Source organism: Neofelis nebulosa, chromosome 7, assembly GCF_028018385.1.
Source record: "Neofelis nebulosa isolate mNeoNeb1 chromosome 7, mNeoNeb1.pri, whole genome shotgun sequence".
In the NCBI taxonomy this organism is placed as follows: Eukaryota; Metazoa; Chordata; class Mammalia; order Carnivora; family Felidae; genus Neofelis; species Neofelis nebulosa.
The window spans coordinates 94,475,307-94,492,142 of record NC_080788.1 but is presented as its reverse complement, the minus strand read 5'-3'; the positions used below and the strand labels follow the sequence as shown (position 1 = coordinate 94,492,142).

The 16,836-nt window shown below is 36.6% G+C and overlaps 2 protein-coding genes across 7 annotated transcripts in view; one reads left to right on the top strand and one right to left on the bottom strand.

Moving 5' to 3' along the window:
* The first annotated feature begins 330 nt into the window (after window positions 1-330).
* On the top strand, window positions 331-13,465 carry FKBP3 (FKBP prolyl isomerase 3). Of its 2 annotated transcripts, none has more exons than XM_058738946.1 (7): window positions 331-486; window positions 3,213-3,314; window positions 3,976-4,083; window positions 9,229-9,364; window positions 9,846-9,913; window positions 11,731-11,828; window positions 13,117-13,465. In XM_058738946.1, the coding sequence occupies exons 1-7, from the start codon at window positions 379-381 to the stop codon at window positions 13,169-13,171; spliced, it is 675 nt and encodes a 224-aa protein (XP_058594929.1). In that variant the 5' UTR covers window positions 331-378; the 3' UTR covers window positions 13,172-13,465. The 2 variants fall into 2 exon arrangements, with proteins under 2 accessions (XP_058594929.1, XP_058594930.1); XM_058738947.1 differs by lacking the exon at window positions 331-486 and adding an exon at window positions 671-911.
* Window positions 13,466-13,758: 293 nt separating this feature from the next.
* Window positions 13,759-16,836, bottom strand: part of PRPF39 (pre-mRNA processing factor 39) — a 39,639-nt gene continuing 36,561 nt past the window's right edge. For all 5 annotated transcript variants that reach the window (XM_058738940.1, XM_058738943.1, XM_058738944.1 and 2 more), the window contains 3 exons: window positions 15,430-15,504; window positions 14,805-14,925; window positions 13,759-14,497 (listed from right to left, as the gene is read on the bottom strand). In XM_058738940.1, coding sequence (XP_058594923.1) covers window positions 14,441-14,497; window positions 14,805-14,925; window positions 15,430-15,504 — 253 coding nt within the window. In that variant the 3' untranslated portion in view covers window positions 13,759-14,440. The remainder of the gene's footprint in view (window positions 14,498-14,804; window positions 14,926-15,429; window positions 15,505-16,836) is intronic.

The following is a 16,836-nucleotide window of genomic DNA, read 5'->3' as shown; positions in this document are numbered from 1 at the left end:
TTTCTTGAACCAGGTAATATACAGGCCTTAAAGGCATAGAAGCCCGTCGGTAATACACAAATGGGAGTAACGGCTAGTAAATAAAAATCACTACCAACTGTGATCACCTCACAATGGTTCCAATTAAGAGCAGATGACAGTTTTAGGTCATCCGCATAGTCTGCCACAAGGACCCCATCAACTGGTTTATTCCCGGACTCAACAAAGAAGCCCTCAAAGCACAGTCTTGACGTCACTCAAGGACCGGCCCCAATCCCGACGGGTAGCGCCGTGACCCCGCCTCCCCGAGCTCTAGGCGGAGACCACGCCACGCCCCAGGGGCGGGGCGATGGTGAAGCGAGGCGGGCTGGCTCAGTAAAGCAGAGGCAGCGGGGGAAGATGGCGGCGGCTGTTCCACAGCGGGCCTGGACCGTGGAGCAGCTGCGCAGCGAGCAGCTCCCCAAGAAGGACATTATCAAGTTTCTACAGGACCACGGTTCAGATTCGGTACCAGAGGCGGCGGGGCGGCCGGGCTGGTGCTGCTGAGGGACGCCTCACCCCCCCCGGAGATGCCCGTACATTCCGTATTCCTCCGTGCCCCCGCCCTCGTCCTCCCGCGGCCTGTGGCCTGGAAGGCCGGAGAGGCCTCGCGTGCGCCGCGGAGCCATGCTCCCGCCTTCCCGGGCTGCCTCGTTTGGGCGGAGGGAATGGCTTTATTTCTTGGGGCAGGCAGGCAGGCAGCAATTGCATAATTAGAACCTCCTTGGGCGCGTTGAGTGAGGGTGGAAACCATGAAAAAAAGAAAACAAAAACAAACAGGAGATACTGGGGGTTGGGACTAGTGCCTGAGGACTGGGGACCTGGATGAGACCCTTACAGGGGAGTAGGCCATTAGGGAAATGAGAAGGATTGTGAATATTTTTGTTGGAACGGTATGTTCAATTTGCTTTTCTCATCAGTTACTAAATACTGAACGCTAGTGCGTGTAATTTTTAAAAATCTGTAGATTGCGGGTTAACTTTTTAAAATTTCGACTCTTCATATGACCTTTTCACCCTTTATACTTAGGAGAGTTACATGCGCATTTACAGTAGTGTCTCCCATTGTTATAAACAAACTTAAGAAATGTATTTGGCATTCTTTATACTGTACGCGCTGCATTTTTCAATATAGTCTCCATCTTAACTGACTGTGGTCATAAGTGTTTGTTTTTTTTGCTTTTTGGGTTGTTTTTTTTGTCAGACTCTGCCCTTTGGAAATTAAGACCATGCCTCTCTTAAACTGCTGAACCACTGTATAATTTGTGCTCGCTGCATCCCCCCCACTTACGGGAAATAGAAGCAGCAGTATGATTTCTCTACAATTTTTAATTTAAGTTCTAAACTTGGATTTAAAATTTTTTTGGCTTCTGTGAGGATTGTACTTTATTTTCATTTTGAAGTGTCTTGAAGAGGAGATATAGTTACTCTCTAGCTTCCGGTTCCATACACCCATAATAAGTATCCTGACATCAGCAAATATTTATACATCGATAGCAAGAACTATGCTTAGTGTTTGGGGATACAGGATAAAAAGAAAGACCATGCCATTCTAGTGGAATTATTTTCTCTTAAGTCAGTTCATATTTCAATTGGAACAATAGAGTAAACTAGGCATATCATTTGATAACATTTAATGCCTCAGTACTGTACTTCATCAAATTGTTACAGAACAAATCATCCCAATGTGGAATCTAACCTCAAACTAGCCTACATGGGACAATTTCAAGAGACTGGAATTATCAGAGTATTTTTTAATGCATTAACTTTTTGAGTGCATATTCTCCAGTATTCATTCACATACTTAAACCTATATTTGACAATCACTGTTCTATTGATCATAAGATATCAAGGAGATATTTGTATTTTGGATTTCTTTTTGGAATCTTGCTAAAGAAATCACAAGAGTGCTAAAGCAACTTATTACTTCCATTTAATCAAAATAGCCTTTCCCCAGCCACCTTTATCATTTAGAACATTTCTCTAAGAGGGGAAGAGGAAAAAGCAGAGGAGAAAAAAATACAATAGTGATAGTATTAGAAAAGCTGCCTTATCAAAAGAAGATGCCAGAAGAACTTTGAGAAAGTAACAAAAATGATGATTCAAGGGCCAGAAGGCAGAAAAGGAAGCAGAATAAAATAAGGAAAACAAAGACATGATTTTGAGATGAAGTTACAATTTGATGACTCAATATTCAATAGTAGTATTTTGTTGTCCATCTGCCAATTTAGTCTTTTATTTGAGATAAATGGAATTATATTACTTTGAATTATTTCAACGTTTTTTTTTTTTTTTTTTTTTTTTTTTTATTTTTGGGACAGAGAGAGACAGAGCATGAATGGGGGAGGGGCAGAGAGAGAGGGAGACACAGAATCGGAAACAGGCTCCAGGCTAGGAGCCATCAGCCCAGAGCCTGACGCGGGGCTCGAACTCACAGACCGCGAGATCGTGACCTGGCTGAAGTCGGACGCTTAACCGACTGCGCCACCCAGGCGCCCCTACTTTGAATTATTAAGTACCTTATGTTATTAGTCCCAATAGCTAATACTGAGTTCTGACCATGTGACAGGCTGTACATAAAAGGCATTAAGTGGATTGTTGCATTTGTCCTTAGAACAACCTTCTGACATAGATGCTGTTACTAATCTTCCACTCTGATACAGAAACGGAGTCTTTAGGAAAGCTTACTCCCTTGTCTAAGATCAGATAGCTAGGATTTTAACCCAGATGATCTGACTCCTCAACCCATATACTTAACCACCGTATATCCAGCATTAGCTAATGCTTCCTGGTCTGCTAAGAATGGGTTACAGATTTGTCAAGACAGCTATGCCCAATGGTTTGAGGCTCCCAGGGCCATGGCCTACCGGTAGCAGCATTGTCCAGTCACCAGAGTGTACTTGCTGTATAAATGTTCTGTGAGTTCCATAATGGGAAGGAAAAGGGTTAGTATGCAACAGTGTGATCTTCTACATATTACAGTTCCACTCTTGTCAATTTTTATAAGTAATATTTTTAATCTTCCATAAATCTTTTTGTTATGAAGTAGGGTATAAATATGTTTATTTCATTTCTTCTGTCATTAGTAGTTCTATTGAAGGCATAATTGCTAACATAAAAGGGAATTTTCTAACATTTAGACCCTTATTACGTGAGGGAGATTATTCTAACCAGCTTTTTTTTTTTTTTTTGTAGTTTCTTGCAGAACATAAGTTATTAGGAAACATTAAAAATGTGGCTAAGACAGCTAACAAGGACCATTTGGTTACAGCCTATAACCATCTTTTTGAAAGTAAGGTGAGTATTGTTACATTTTATTACCAAAATATTATTTTAAATATTTTATTTGCAAAAAGAAGGTTTAAACTTATTCCCAAAATATGTTTTTAAGTTTTTCCACCTGCAGTTTTTCTTAACTCTAGTCATAAGTGGACTAGCTGTCAAATCTAGCAAAGCTCATCTGTAGTATGGGAGGATGTTTTGATATTTTAAAAGGAACCAAATTCTTAAAAATAATTCCCTATAGTTTAAGACAAATAAGCACACTGAAAAGTTAAAATCCAAAGTAAGTTCTATTTCCAGATTAAGCCAATGAATTTAAAATCTCAGACTGAGGCTTAGCCTTTAGAAAAACAAATTTTAAATTCTCCAGTATTTGTTCATTCTGAAATGACAAAGCAAAGAGTCATTATTAAGGAGTTTTGTGAATGGTATTCATATAGGAGTCTGAGTTGCCTTTTCTAAAGATTTCATTTCAGAATTTATCTTGTAAAATACTTTCAGGGTCATATTTGTTGATTAAAATGAAGATTTTTCCTAGGCGGTTTCCATTTATCTACATTTGAATAATGTAGCCTATATTCATGGCGCAGATGTTCATTCAATTGAAATGTTGAAAATCTAGATGTCCCTTCTAGCTTTTAACCTGTCCTGAATATGGTGAACATTTTCCTTACAGCGTTTCAAGGGTACTGAAAGTATAAGTAAAGTGTCTGAGCAGGTGAAAAATGTGAAGCTTAATGAAGATAAACCCAAAGAAACCAAGTCTGAAGAGACTCTGGATGAGGTTTGTGTAGAATATTATTTTATTTCTAATGTGAATTTGATAAAAGTATTTGCTTACAGCACTGATTTCTCCTAGTAAGGAGTGGTGGAGTATGGGCACTTTTCAGTGAACCAAACACTGATTTGGAGTGTGTTCTCTCCCTTAGGTGTACTAAATCATAAAAAACACCTAAGAACCAGTACTTTACAGTATAAGGCTTTCCTGTAAAACCTCTAGCTTTGTATTTTATATTTCCTCTATGTCTGACCAGAACTTCTGAGCTTCCAAAGCCATTTTAAGGTCCTGATTGTATAGCCAAGTTGGACTGAGTGCAAGATACTTCACTGTGACTATTTTTAGCTTTTTCTAATGTACACACTATCCTTGGCAATAGATATAGTCCAGGCTTGGCTGCAGGGTATGGAGTCATCTGTCTCATCTTTCCCAACATAGATTTTTACATTTTGGTACAAATGTTTGAAGAGCCATATTAAACCATTTCTGCAAATGGAGAGCCTCAGTAGAGCCAAGGACAGTACTGAGAACAGCCACAGTAGAGCTGAATAATTACAATCGTAACACTTCTGATAATACCTTGCTAACTAAGCTCACTCATTCCTAGCACTTAGTATCCGTGGTAATAATCCAATAGTAATAATAATATTCCTCAGGTCTTATAAAGAGGTGTGACCTAATGATGAAGGTGTATAGCATTTGGATATTTGTGGACAGAGTATAAGTTCAGGTACAGAATTACAGAAGTTTATACAACTAAAGCTAGTTAATTTACGTGGTATTTTCCTGTTGATTGAAAAGCACAAATTAATATTTGTGGATATGTATTCACACTAAAGCAGTTTTGAGGTTTATCACATCCAATATGATTTGACAAATATTTTTTTTTTTATTTTTTTTTTACGTTTATTTATTTTTGAGACAGAGAGAGACAGAGCATGAACGGGGGAGGGTCAGAGAGAGAGGGAGACACAGAATCTGAAACAGGCTCCAGGCTCTGAGCACAGAGCCCGATGCGGGGCTCGAACTCACGGACTGCGAGATTATGACCTGAGCCGAAGTCGGACGCCCAACCGACTGAGCCACCCAGGCACCCCAATATTTGACAAATATTGTACTGGGCAAACACTGAGCAGCTACTAAAGTAAATAAAGGTATAGTAATTACTAAAAGGATTACAAAAGCAATTAGCAAAATAGTTTGCCTTCCAGAAAATTAGAATAAAGGAGGGCTAAGGCAGCAGATAGTATATCATTAAGAGTTTAAGGAAAAGAGAGTTACAAATAAAAGGTTGTAAGGGCTGGAGACACTCTCAAAGAGATCTTGTGAGGATCCTAAACCATATCCCTTTTTTAAAGACCTCTTCATTTTATTTAACTGGCAGGCCTGAACCCAGTTATGTACTCTGTCTTTCTAGCACCTGGATTCCATAGCTAATACTCGGCTAATTCCTGCTGTCTACTTTCTGTGTGCTTTGGAGCTGCAGAGTGAACACTGTGAAGAAAAATAATCATAATCTGTTTATTGGGTTTGGCATAAATTCATGCTTCATATCAGCCAAGCATGATTTCTAATTTCACTGTTACTCAGCAACTTTTATATTATCTCTTGCTGCATTCCCCATCACATTGCCCACATAAACTGGACACTTCTCCCACAAGTTCTCAGTCCTCATACTCCTTCACCATTGTATCATTTTATACTCCTATTTTACCAAAATGTTAACATAGTTGTAACCATTTTCTTCTTCCTACCTTAGAATTAAAGATTCCTGAATCTTTAATGTTTTCCTTCTCATGTCTCCCTCAGGACTAATGCTCTCAAACATCTTTTCAAACCTTTTAAATCTTTCTTAATCTTTTTTTCATATCTTCATTCCTTTTTGATTCTCAGGCATTCCAAGTCCTCAGACCTGAAGTATTGGAAAAATCATTGATCTGCCTTCATTCTCTTTCTTCCTCCATTTAGCCCTAAGATATTTATTCTAGTAAAATGCGTAAGTTTTACTTAAGTAAAATAGTATTTTGCAAACCATACCCTGCTCAGAAGTCTTTAGTAATTCTGTACTGTCTAGAACTGTGCTGTTCCGATACAGCAGTCCCTAGCCTTATGTGGCTACTGAGCACTTTATGGCAACTCCAAATTAAAATGTGCTTTCAGTGTAAAATACGCACTCTGTTTCAGAAGCTTGGTATGGTTTTTTTTACAAAAGAATTTATAATCTATCTTTTATATTGATTAAATACTGACATATTATTTTGAGTGTGTTGGTTTTATGTGGCAGCCAGACAACGTAAAATCATATTTGTGGTCCTCATTGTATTTCTGTTGGACAGCATTATTGGCATTCAAAGTTTTCCAGTGTCTGCCCAGCTCCATATTTACTACTTCGGTAGAAACGTTCTTCTTTAACCGCAAATGTCTGCTCATTGCCTATTAAACTGCCCTTTCCCACTCTCATACTTTTATTTCTTATTTAATGTGTCTTTCTCTTTAACTCCCTATTTGTCAATTCAATGTCACTTTTAAGAACCAGGTCATGGGCTCATCACTTCCTCTGAAGTTTTCACCATCCCAGACTTTATACTTAACTGCATAAATTCCTGTAGCACATGGTATCTATATTATTTGTCTCTACCTTATTTATTTTAATGTAAAGAACCGTGTCTAATAGCTCTTACTGGACTTTAAATAAATCAGTCCTCGTTAATATATTTATTTTCTTTTATGTATTTAATGTTAAAGTTTTCAAGTAGGAATGAATATTGGATGGGAGAAAATACAAGATGGTGCAGGAATTCAGGCTCAGCAGTCAGAAATGACTAAAAATACTTCAGCTAAAAATTGAGATTCATCCTGTACAGTTCCTCTGCATCTAATCATCACCAAATTCTGTTGATTTTGCAGTACATGTATCTCAAAACTATATCTAGTGTAGATCCAGACTACTATACTAACCTCTTCCTAACAGGTCTCCCCACTTCCACTTTGATTTCATATCCATTCCTTACTAGGTCACAGTGATCTGTTGGGGTGCCTGGGTATCTCAGTTGGTAGAGTGTTGGACTCTTGATTTTGGCTCAGGTCATGATCTCAGGTTCATGGGATTGAGCCCTATGCAAGGAGCCTGCTTGGGATCCTCTGTCACCCTCTGCGCTTCTTGCTTGCGCGCGCTCTCTCTCTCTCTCTCTCTCAAATTAAAAAAAAAAAAAAAAAACATCTGATTCTATAACTTCTGTGTTTAAAACTTAGTTGGCTGTTCAGTGACCTGAAGATTTAAAACAAAACAGTTTCTTAACTTATGCTACCTATCTTTCCATCCTCATCTCATCCCATTGTCTCCTTCATTACTCCCTTGCAGACTATACTATTTTCATGCTGTTCCCTGCTGTGAAAATGCTCTTCTCTGTTATAAACTTCGCATCTTAGCACCCTGTGCTTCCTGTTTAGGTCTCATAACCCACGTAATTATACACATGACTATATTCTCTTCTAGACTGAGGGTCAAGACCCTGTCTGCACCCTATGTATCTCCAATTTCTAACACATAGAACATGTTCAAATATTTCTTGAAAGGATAATAGTAATAATTATGTAACATACTTTCATGTTTAGAGGCTATGATGTTATCCAGTTAACTGAAACCGTAATGTTTACTCTCAAAATTCTGAACTAAAGAAATTGCTGCAAAGCTAAGAAATTTTCTTAAAGCCAGGTCCATTCAAGCATATAACTCAGGTAGAGCCTTGGGACTGATCTGACCTCTCACCATAAACCAATCAGGTTCTTGCAGTGAAACGCAAAATCAGATCAAATAACTAGAACACCATTTCTTAAAGTGTGTTATATAGGTTCCAGAAGGTCCAGTTGTTTTCTAGCATCATCAAAACCTGTGCTTTCTGTCTCCTTGAAGATTCACAGTGCATGTTAGCTGATGACAGTTCTGAGAAATCATGCAGAATAGAGGCATATTTAACTTTGTTTAACATGGTGTTTCCGAAACAATTATGGTAGACCCCTTTTTTTCTAACAGTGGTAACAATACTAAGCAATGAGTGGTCTGTAAAAGACACTTTGTGAAACACAGAAATGGATGCCATCCATGAGCAGACTGGCACCTTCACCATGAAGTCTGAGCCATAATCACCAATTTAATGGTTTTTTTGCATTATTCTAGTTCATTCACATAATTACTACAGTATTTGACGTTAGTAATTATAAGGCAACAAAGCCCCGGCACAAATAATTCTTGCTCCTTTACTGACCATACTTACCATCCATTTACATTTCAGTTCATCAGTAATAAAAACTTGCTTTTCTCACATGTTTGGAATCACTGCTGATTAGGTTAAGCCTTTAACTTTTAAAGAAGACCCAGATGATCCTGTTTTATTCTAGCATAATATGCCTATTATGGTAATTTTTTTTTAATGTTTTATTAATTTTTGAGAGAGCACGAGTAGGGGAAGGGGGAGAGGGGACAGAGGATCCTAAGCAGGCTCTTTGTAGACAGCAGTGAGCCTGATGGCAAGGCTCAAACTCATGAACTGTGAGTTCATGAACTGAGTTGAAGTCAGACACTCAACTGACTGAGCCACCCAGGTACCCCATGTTATGGTAATTTCTATAGATAATTCTATTTTATCTTCAAGTTCAGTGAATTTATTTTCAAGTTCAGAAACCAATAGAGCATTACTGTATTTCATTCTAATTGGATATAATAAAATATTCAGTAATGTTCGTTATTGGTAACAACTCAAATCTTTTAAAAAAAGTCACAGCGTTTTATTTAATGCCTTATGATTTTATAGGAATTAAATAGTAATGATATTTCTCACCTTGGAAAATAACAGGATTTATTTTATGATTTGTTAATTAACAGAATTTTGTCAAAAGAACATTGGTTTCCAGAGAGGCTGGAAGTTACTTGAAATTAGAGGCTATTTACTAACATTGTCTTCACAGACTTGCAATGAGTTGGTGGGGTTTTTTTAACTCAGAGGTGAACCAGAAGGAAAATAGTTTGTTGCCAAATCTTTGAAACTCTGTGACCAGACTTGGGTCTCAGTTGGCAGTATTAGAATTCTCTTGGTCATCCTTCTCAAAAGAAGGATGTGAGTTAATAACTCTGTGTGTTATTTCTGTTTTTAGGGTCCACCAAAATATGTAAAATCTGTTCTTAAAAAAGGAGATAAAACCAACTTTCCCAAAAAGGGAGATGTTGTTCATTGCTGGTATACAGGAACACTACAGGATGGGACTGTTTTTGATACTAATATTCAAACGAGTAAGTCTAAATGTAATCTTACCTTTTTAGCTATAAGGCATTGCAAAATATTTGTGTGGTACATGAGCAGTTGGCTGTACCTTTCTCTTGGCTGTCAATTTTTCCAGAAGTCTTTGCACCTGTGATTTACTTGGAAGAGGTCTTCAATTCACTATTGGCTGGGTGAATAAATATCTCTTGGTAATTGGGAAGCAAAATATAGGGAAGCTTAGTCTAAACTTGGTTAATGTCCCAAAGTGAGGCTTTCATATTTCAATGTAAAAGGGAGAATAGTGTGCTGTTTTAGTGGTGTAAATATAGGTTCCTCTCCTCTACCTTTTAGACCATAACTATATGTAAAGATAGAATTTTGAGTTTTCTGAATTTTTATTTTCTTTCCAAATGCATGGTAAGTTCTAAAATCAATTTAAAGACTTAAGTCAACTGTTTTTCCAATGAAACTTAATTTCATCATGCATTATAAGGAAAATTTGTTTTACAGGTTCAAAGAAGAAGAAAAACGCCAAGCCTTTAAGTTTTAAGGTTGGAATAGGCAAAGTTATCAGAGGAGTAAGTAAAAAATGGCAATGAATCAACAGATGTTCTGGCACATGCTACTTGTGGTATGGTGCCATAAAGAATTAGGATTGGGGCTATGATAAAAAAATCTTTGGAGTCTAACAAATCAAGTGCTATCATTGCTAACTGATCTGGCACAATTTTTCTGGGTCTCAGTTATGGACAGTACAACCTTCCTCAAGGTTGCTAAACAAATAAGCTTAACTGCAGCACATAATATATAGTAGAGACTCGTGTTATTAAATGCCTGCCCCTTTTAGTATTGTTTTTCTTCGTAAAGTAATTCTTTGTCAGAAAGTTTGGCTTTCTAAATTTATCTTTGGGGCACCTGGGTGGCTCAGTCGGTTGAGTGTCCGACTTCGGCTCAGGTCATGATCTCACAGTTCGTGAGTTCGAGCCCCGCGTCAGGCTCTGTGCTGACAGCTCAGAGCCTGGAGCCTGTTTCAGATTCTGTGTCTCCCTCTCTCTCTGCCCCTAACCCACTTGCATTCTATCTCTGTCAAAAATAAATAAACATTAAAAAAAATTTTTTTTTAAATAAATAAATAAATTTATCTTTAAGATTCTTGTAGGGGTGCCTGGGTGGCTCAGTTGGTTAAGCATCCAGCTTCAACTCAGGTCATGATTTCTTGGTTCGTGAGTTCGAATCCCATGTCAGGTTCTGTCCGGAAAGCTGAGAGCCTGGAGCCTGCTTCGGATTCTGTCTCCCTCTCTCTGCCCCTGCCCTGCTTGCGCTCTCAAAAATGAATAAACATTAAAAAAAAATTTTTTTTAAGATTCTTGGAAAATGTTACATAGTTGTACTACTTATACATGGTAGAGAAAGGTAAAATACCTGTTTCACTGAATTACTCATAGAAGAAAGAGTTTGTTCTGAGTTTTTCACCTTGCACAATCGAGGTTCAAACACCAGAAAATCTTTCAAACCTAAGGATGCCTTTTTTACCCACCCCTTCTTGTGAGAGGTAACAGGAGACTTTGAGAAAAGGGGAAGATAGGCTTGAGCTGCAGTGACCACTGCAGTGTACAAAAGGAGGTAATGGATAGTAGCACTGATTATCAGCTTCACTGAAGCTGTCATTCTAGGGCCCATTTATTATTAAATGGCCTTTATTCACAACATCAAACGTTGTAACTGACATACCTATTCACATGCATTTATGAGAATCCTCAGTGTTATTCTTTGTACTGTGATAAGTCCTGAAATACAACTCAATCATATCCAGAGCCTAAAATAGCATATAAAACATCTTCAAACTAAAGGTTTAGTTGAAAATAACCTTAACTGCTACCTGATTGTACCTAGTTGATACTAACTATATACCAAACTGATCAATTTTTCTATTCCTGTGACTAATTTGCTTGTGTATTTCTTCTAGTGAACCATATTCTTAGTTGCCATTATGTAACAGATCTCTATCCCTTAAGCTTTATGTGACTGACATTTCAACAGAGTATATGATATTAGTCATATCTTTGCATCCTGTTGATTTAACTGTTTTTGGTAACTGACTTTAAGACCCAAGGTGCCTGGCTGCCTTGGCTGGTAAAGCATGCAACTCTTTATCTTGGAGTTATGAAGATCTCTACCCCCACATTGGGGGTAGAGTTTAGTTAAAATTAATACATCTTTTTTTTTTTTTTTTTTTTGCAATGAGGAAATAAAGGACCAAGATTCACCCAAGGACATTACCTTAGAATATAATGAAATTCAGTAGTGGAATGCTTTTTGGTATATACTGTTTTCTAGGTTTACATGTAGTTTTTGCAAATTATCATTAGTATTTATTTCATGTTCTTGCCTTTAGTGGGATGAAGCACTCTTGACCATGAGTAAAGGAGAAAAGGCTCGACTAGAGATTGAACCAGAATGGGCTTATGGAAAGAAAGGACAGCCTGATGCCAAGTATCCTTTTCTCCTTTGTGAGTAAAAACAAACAAAAACATGAAGACCACCTGAAGGTATAAAAGACGCTATCTAGGTTAATTTCCAGATCAGGAATCATGTCCAGACCAGTATTCCTAATACTTGATGCTTCTGTGTAGACACCTCCAATAGAGACAGGAGTTAACATGTCTTAGTAGTACAAAGTATCCAAACCTGAGCTAGAATAGAATTTACATTTTTGTCCTCTTGAAATCAGTTCTTGATTTTTAAGAGCTAAATTGTGAGGTTTACGTTTTCATCTTTGAAAGGCAGTTGTTACTATTTGAAGGATTTACTTAAAGGAGTTAAGATGTCCAGTACAAACAACTATAGCAAATTATAGGATATAAGTATGGCTCATGGTAATTTTATGCTGCAGTATAATTTCAGGCATTTAAATGGGTACTCAAAGCTTAGAAATGGAACATATGTTAGGGATTACTGGTTGTGAAATTTAAGGGGACCATGGGTCCACCATAGTGTAAGCATCTGTGATTACTACTAATGACAGTACTTTTCTGATAGGCCCAGTTTGTGAAAATTAAAAAAAAAACAAAAAACAAAAAAATAAACATGGCTCCTGACCATTATGATCAGAACAATCCAATAACTGAGAAGTTGTTTTTTCTTTTGTTGGTTCCATTCCCATTGTACTAGTTGGAGTAAAGTAACTTTTAAAAAACTTGGAAGTTCTCTCCACTTGTATCAGTTAAAATTATTTAGGAATATAGCCCTCTTCTAAGCCTATCAAAATTAGATGGCCCAACGACAGCTGTCTCTCTCTCATGTGAAGCATCTCAAAACCAATCAGATAAAAATAACACTTTTCTGAACTTGGCATGTTAAAAATCACAGCAAATATAAGGCACTACCTCATACGAAATTTGATTTAACATAACCTATACACCCAGCTAGATTGAAATCCCGTCCTTGTTTTTGTTTTGTTTTTTTTTAAAGCACTGAGTAACCATCTTCATTAGGTGGTGGCTAATTTTTGGGAGTACTGGTGAGGCATCCAGGTAAGGAAGATCCTAGTCCAAACTCAACTTGTCTTGTCAGCCTATACTAGTAGGTTATGATCACCATTCACAAAGATACTTTGGGAACCACTAGGCTAGTATGTGTTAGCCTCTCAGTCATTCATAAAGCCCTTCTCTTTGAGGTTAATACCAAATATCCATTAGATATAATGCTAATTTTAGACTGAGGATATTGGGAGTGAAGGAAGAAGCAATTTTTATCAAGTTTACCTTGACTTCTGCAACAGAATTCCACCAAATGCAAAACTCATTTTTGAAGTGGAATTAGTGGATATTGACTGAAATAGCAATGCTTCAGATGTAAAGACATCAGCAACAATAAAACATGGCCTTGAAGAAACTTATGTAACTAATTAGAGCTGGTTACTATTGTAACGGAAGAGTCAACTGGAAAATTCAAGAATGCAGATACTGTTTACCCGATCCGCAACTTTTAATATATGTAATCCATTATAATTCCCTAAAGTTTGAAATATTTTACTACAGCTGTGTAAAATATTGGTTAAAGAGAACTGACTTTCCTTTTACCTCATGTTGTAAACTGAAAGGCTCAATAAAATGTATTCAGTGTCTTGATTTGTTGTTAATAGATAATTGTTCTGATTAGGTTAACCAGGACTAACATTTAATCAAAACAGGGAGTTATAGTAAAACTGTCCAGACAGCTTTTCCAGAGGCACACTCCTCTTTAAATAAATATTCCTGTATAGTGAGAAGACAAGCAGAGAAACAGAGGGAGCAAAAAGCTATAAATGGTGTGATTTTAGCTAAATTCAAGAAAAGTATACTTCAAAACCAATGGTCCACTAATAATGATAAAGTTAATATTGTTAGGTGAACCTGCCCCCAAATAAATTCATAACAATTAGTTAAGGAGTCTTAAGTTTTATTACAAAAATGAAGATGATCAGTTTGATCAAAATGAAAGCTTGCTCACAAGTTTTACATGAATATCCTAAATACAAAGTCTCCTGAAACAACATACTTTTGATATGATTTTCATTTTTTAAAAGGGATGCAAACACTCCATTTTTTCATTTATAATCTCTATCCCAAGACATAGTATTTAATAGTGTATCTTTTCTGCAATTAAATCCAAATTCACAAGGATAATTGAAACAAAAACCTTGTCATTAAAGGTTAAAAATCCATTTTTTTTTTAATACAGAAGAGGTAAATCCTTAATAACCAGCCCTTATATATTTTCAGTATCTTGAACTACACTGACATGATTTCCAGTCAGTTTTTTTCCTACCCCTTAAGGCTACAAAGGATTTCTGTTGCAAATCCATTGCAAAAGAATTCTAGACCACTTAATGCAAAAAATCAAAAAAATAGTTCTCCAATAAAAAGTAAATTTTATAAATGGTAGGAAATAGTATCTGTGGTAAGCTACTAAGTGACATTTTCCCCTATTACTAAACAAATCATGTTACACAGAAAACAGGAAGACAAGTTATCAAATACAACAAGCTTATGCTATGTTTACATCCCTCATTAAAAAAAAATAATTTCATACTTTTAATACATTCCATCTGATATATTTTCCCATCAGGTTGGAGGGGGAGGGTAATACTGTCCATAATTCCACGGATTCTGATAATTGTACTGAAAGGAAAAAGCACATGTTAGCATGCTAAAACTGGCTCGGTTCCATTTATGAAAGTATAATTAAAGCATATACATTTAAGAAACCAGGCATGTGTTCAGTGCTAAAATTCCAAGACTTAACCACAAAAGACAATTTATTATACAGTCTGGAATAGAAATAGTTGTTATAAAAAAAAAAAGACTATCCTAATTTATTTTTAATTTTATTATTAAATAAATTATCCTAATTATTAAATAAAAAATTATTTTTATTTTCATTTTCTAATAACATCTACAAGCAAAAAATTCAATTAGGTGAACTCACTTGATACCAGGCACTATAATTATATGCCGCTTGATTTGCCTGTAAATCACCATCAATCATCTGTGTAGATGATGAAGTTGTGTCTTCTGTGTGAGCTTTCTTTTCCTCTGGTTCTTCTGACCTAAATACAAGGGAAAAAACTTTAAATTCCCACAGGTAAGTACTTTTAAAACAAATGTACGCATGTTTACATTTGTACCTGTGTACATTTGTTTTAGTAAAGTTCTCAACTACTCAAGTTTTGTACAGTTTTTTTTTCAAATCATGAATGTAAAGTATCTAAATTACCACAACCTGAAGGCAACATTTAAAAGTATGTATCTTTAGGGGCGCTGAGCGTCCGACTTCAACTCAGGTTATGATTTACAGTTCAGTTTGTGTGTATGAACCCTGGGTTCAGCTCTGTGCTAACAGAGCAGAGCCTGGAGCCTGCTTCAGATTCTGTGTTTCCCTCCCTCTCTCTCTGCCCCTCCCCTACTCACGCACGCTCCCCGCCCCCCCAACCCGCCCCCTAAACAATAAACATTAAATTTTTTTTTTTTATATTTATCTTTAAAGGCATTTTAGCAATGAAATGTCTTTTTTTTTAAGCATCATGAATCATTCTGAGCAAGAAGTTACATACCCATTTTCTGCTTTCCTTTTTAAAGAATCCTGTTCTTTTAGGAGTGTTTGATGTTCATCATAAGCATTCAGAAGCCTGAGAGGGAAGGAAAAATAACATCCTATGGAATATACAAAAGCCAAACTGTTAAAGTTTTAAAGTTTGGACTTACTTTCACTTGGTAACAAAAATATGTTGCAATAAACATAATTTTTTTTTTTTTTTTTTTTTAACGAACCTGCAAGCAAACCTCCTCCCAGCCACCTTTTCCAATTTATTTCCTCTTGGGAAACCACTGCTCTACACTTTCCTTCTCAGTCCATGTGATTCAAATGGGGCTTCAGGGATTCAGAACTGGCCAACCACAGCACTATATACCCCTGACCAATAATTGGTTTAGAGTGAACATTTGACCCAAACCAAGACGTTTAATAACTCCCAGGATTTTTGAGCTACTAGAAAAGTGCCTGTTCTCACTACTACAGTTGACTGAGCTGATGGGATATTGGTCAAGAGCTACCTTTTATTATCCTTTCTAACACACGGGGAGAGCCTGCCTAAGAAGTTATTGTACAACTAAGACAGTGGCCTTGAGGATGTGTTTTTGTCCAGTGCAAAGAAGTCCTGACCGTTCTGTAATTTCTACATTTTTGAAATCTAACCATGCTTATTAAAGACACTTGACACCAGTTAGGATCAAGTGTATTTAAACTTTGACCATGTGATAAACTGAGTTAGAACTAATATAAAAGTACAATATAATTTTTATCACTGATGAAGATTTTTTTTAATAAAAAAATTCCGACATAATACGTGTATTAAGTCTCACCTGGAACTCAGAACTTCAAAAACAATGTCACTTGAAGCCAAACTGACAGAAAAATCCTAAAGATTCTGTTTTCCTTTTACCATTTTCTGAAATATTTTTTTAAAAACAAACATGGCCTTATTTTTTAAAGTAATCATTAACCCTACTAACACAGATAGTTAACATTTCTGTAGAAATGACCTTGATAATTTACATGCATATACAACATCCCTGAGCAATCTGCATATATACACATCCAATGATAACAACAAATAACTCTGGCCCCAAAATGTTCAAGAGGCTATGAAATTGTTAATCCCAGTGCTCTGGTTGTTCCTCAACACCAAGCACTTTAAATGGACTAATTTCCTTAAGGCTTAAGGAATCCACCTATGGATTAGGTGGTAAGAGACTCAATCTATACATGAGAAAATCTGAAAAGTGAGGAATACACAAATAGTTAAGTGACACAGCTAGGATTTAAGCATATATTTAGCTGAATTAAACATCAACTCATGAGTACTAAGGGGGGCACTTGTGGTGGCCACTGGGTGTTGTATGTAAGTGATGAATCACTGAATTCAACTCCTGAAACCAATACTGCACTGTATGTTGGCTAA

What these genes read in the sequence shown, in the direction of transcription:
- FKBP3 (XM_058738946.1), top strand. Translation starts at nt 379, where the DNA reads ATGGCGGCGGCTGTTCCACAGCGGGCCTGGACCGTGGAGCAGCTGCGC. An exon ending in ACCATCTTTTTGAAAGTAAG is followed by an intron (nt 3,315 to 3,975) that starts GTGAGTATTGTT and finishes TTTTCCTTACAG; the next exon opens with CGTTTCAAGGGTACTGAAAG. An exon ending in TAGGCAAAGTTATCAGAGGA is followed by an intron (nt 9,914 to 11,730) that starts GTAAGTAAAAAA and finishes TCTTGCCTTTAG; the next exon opens with TGGGATGAAGCACTCTTGAC.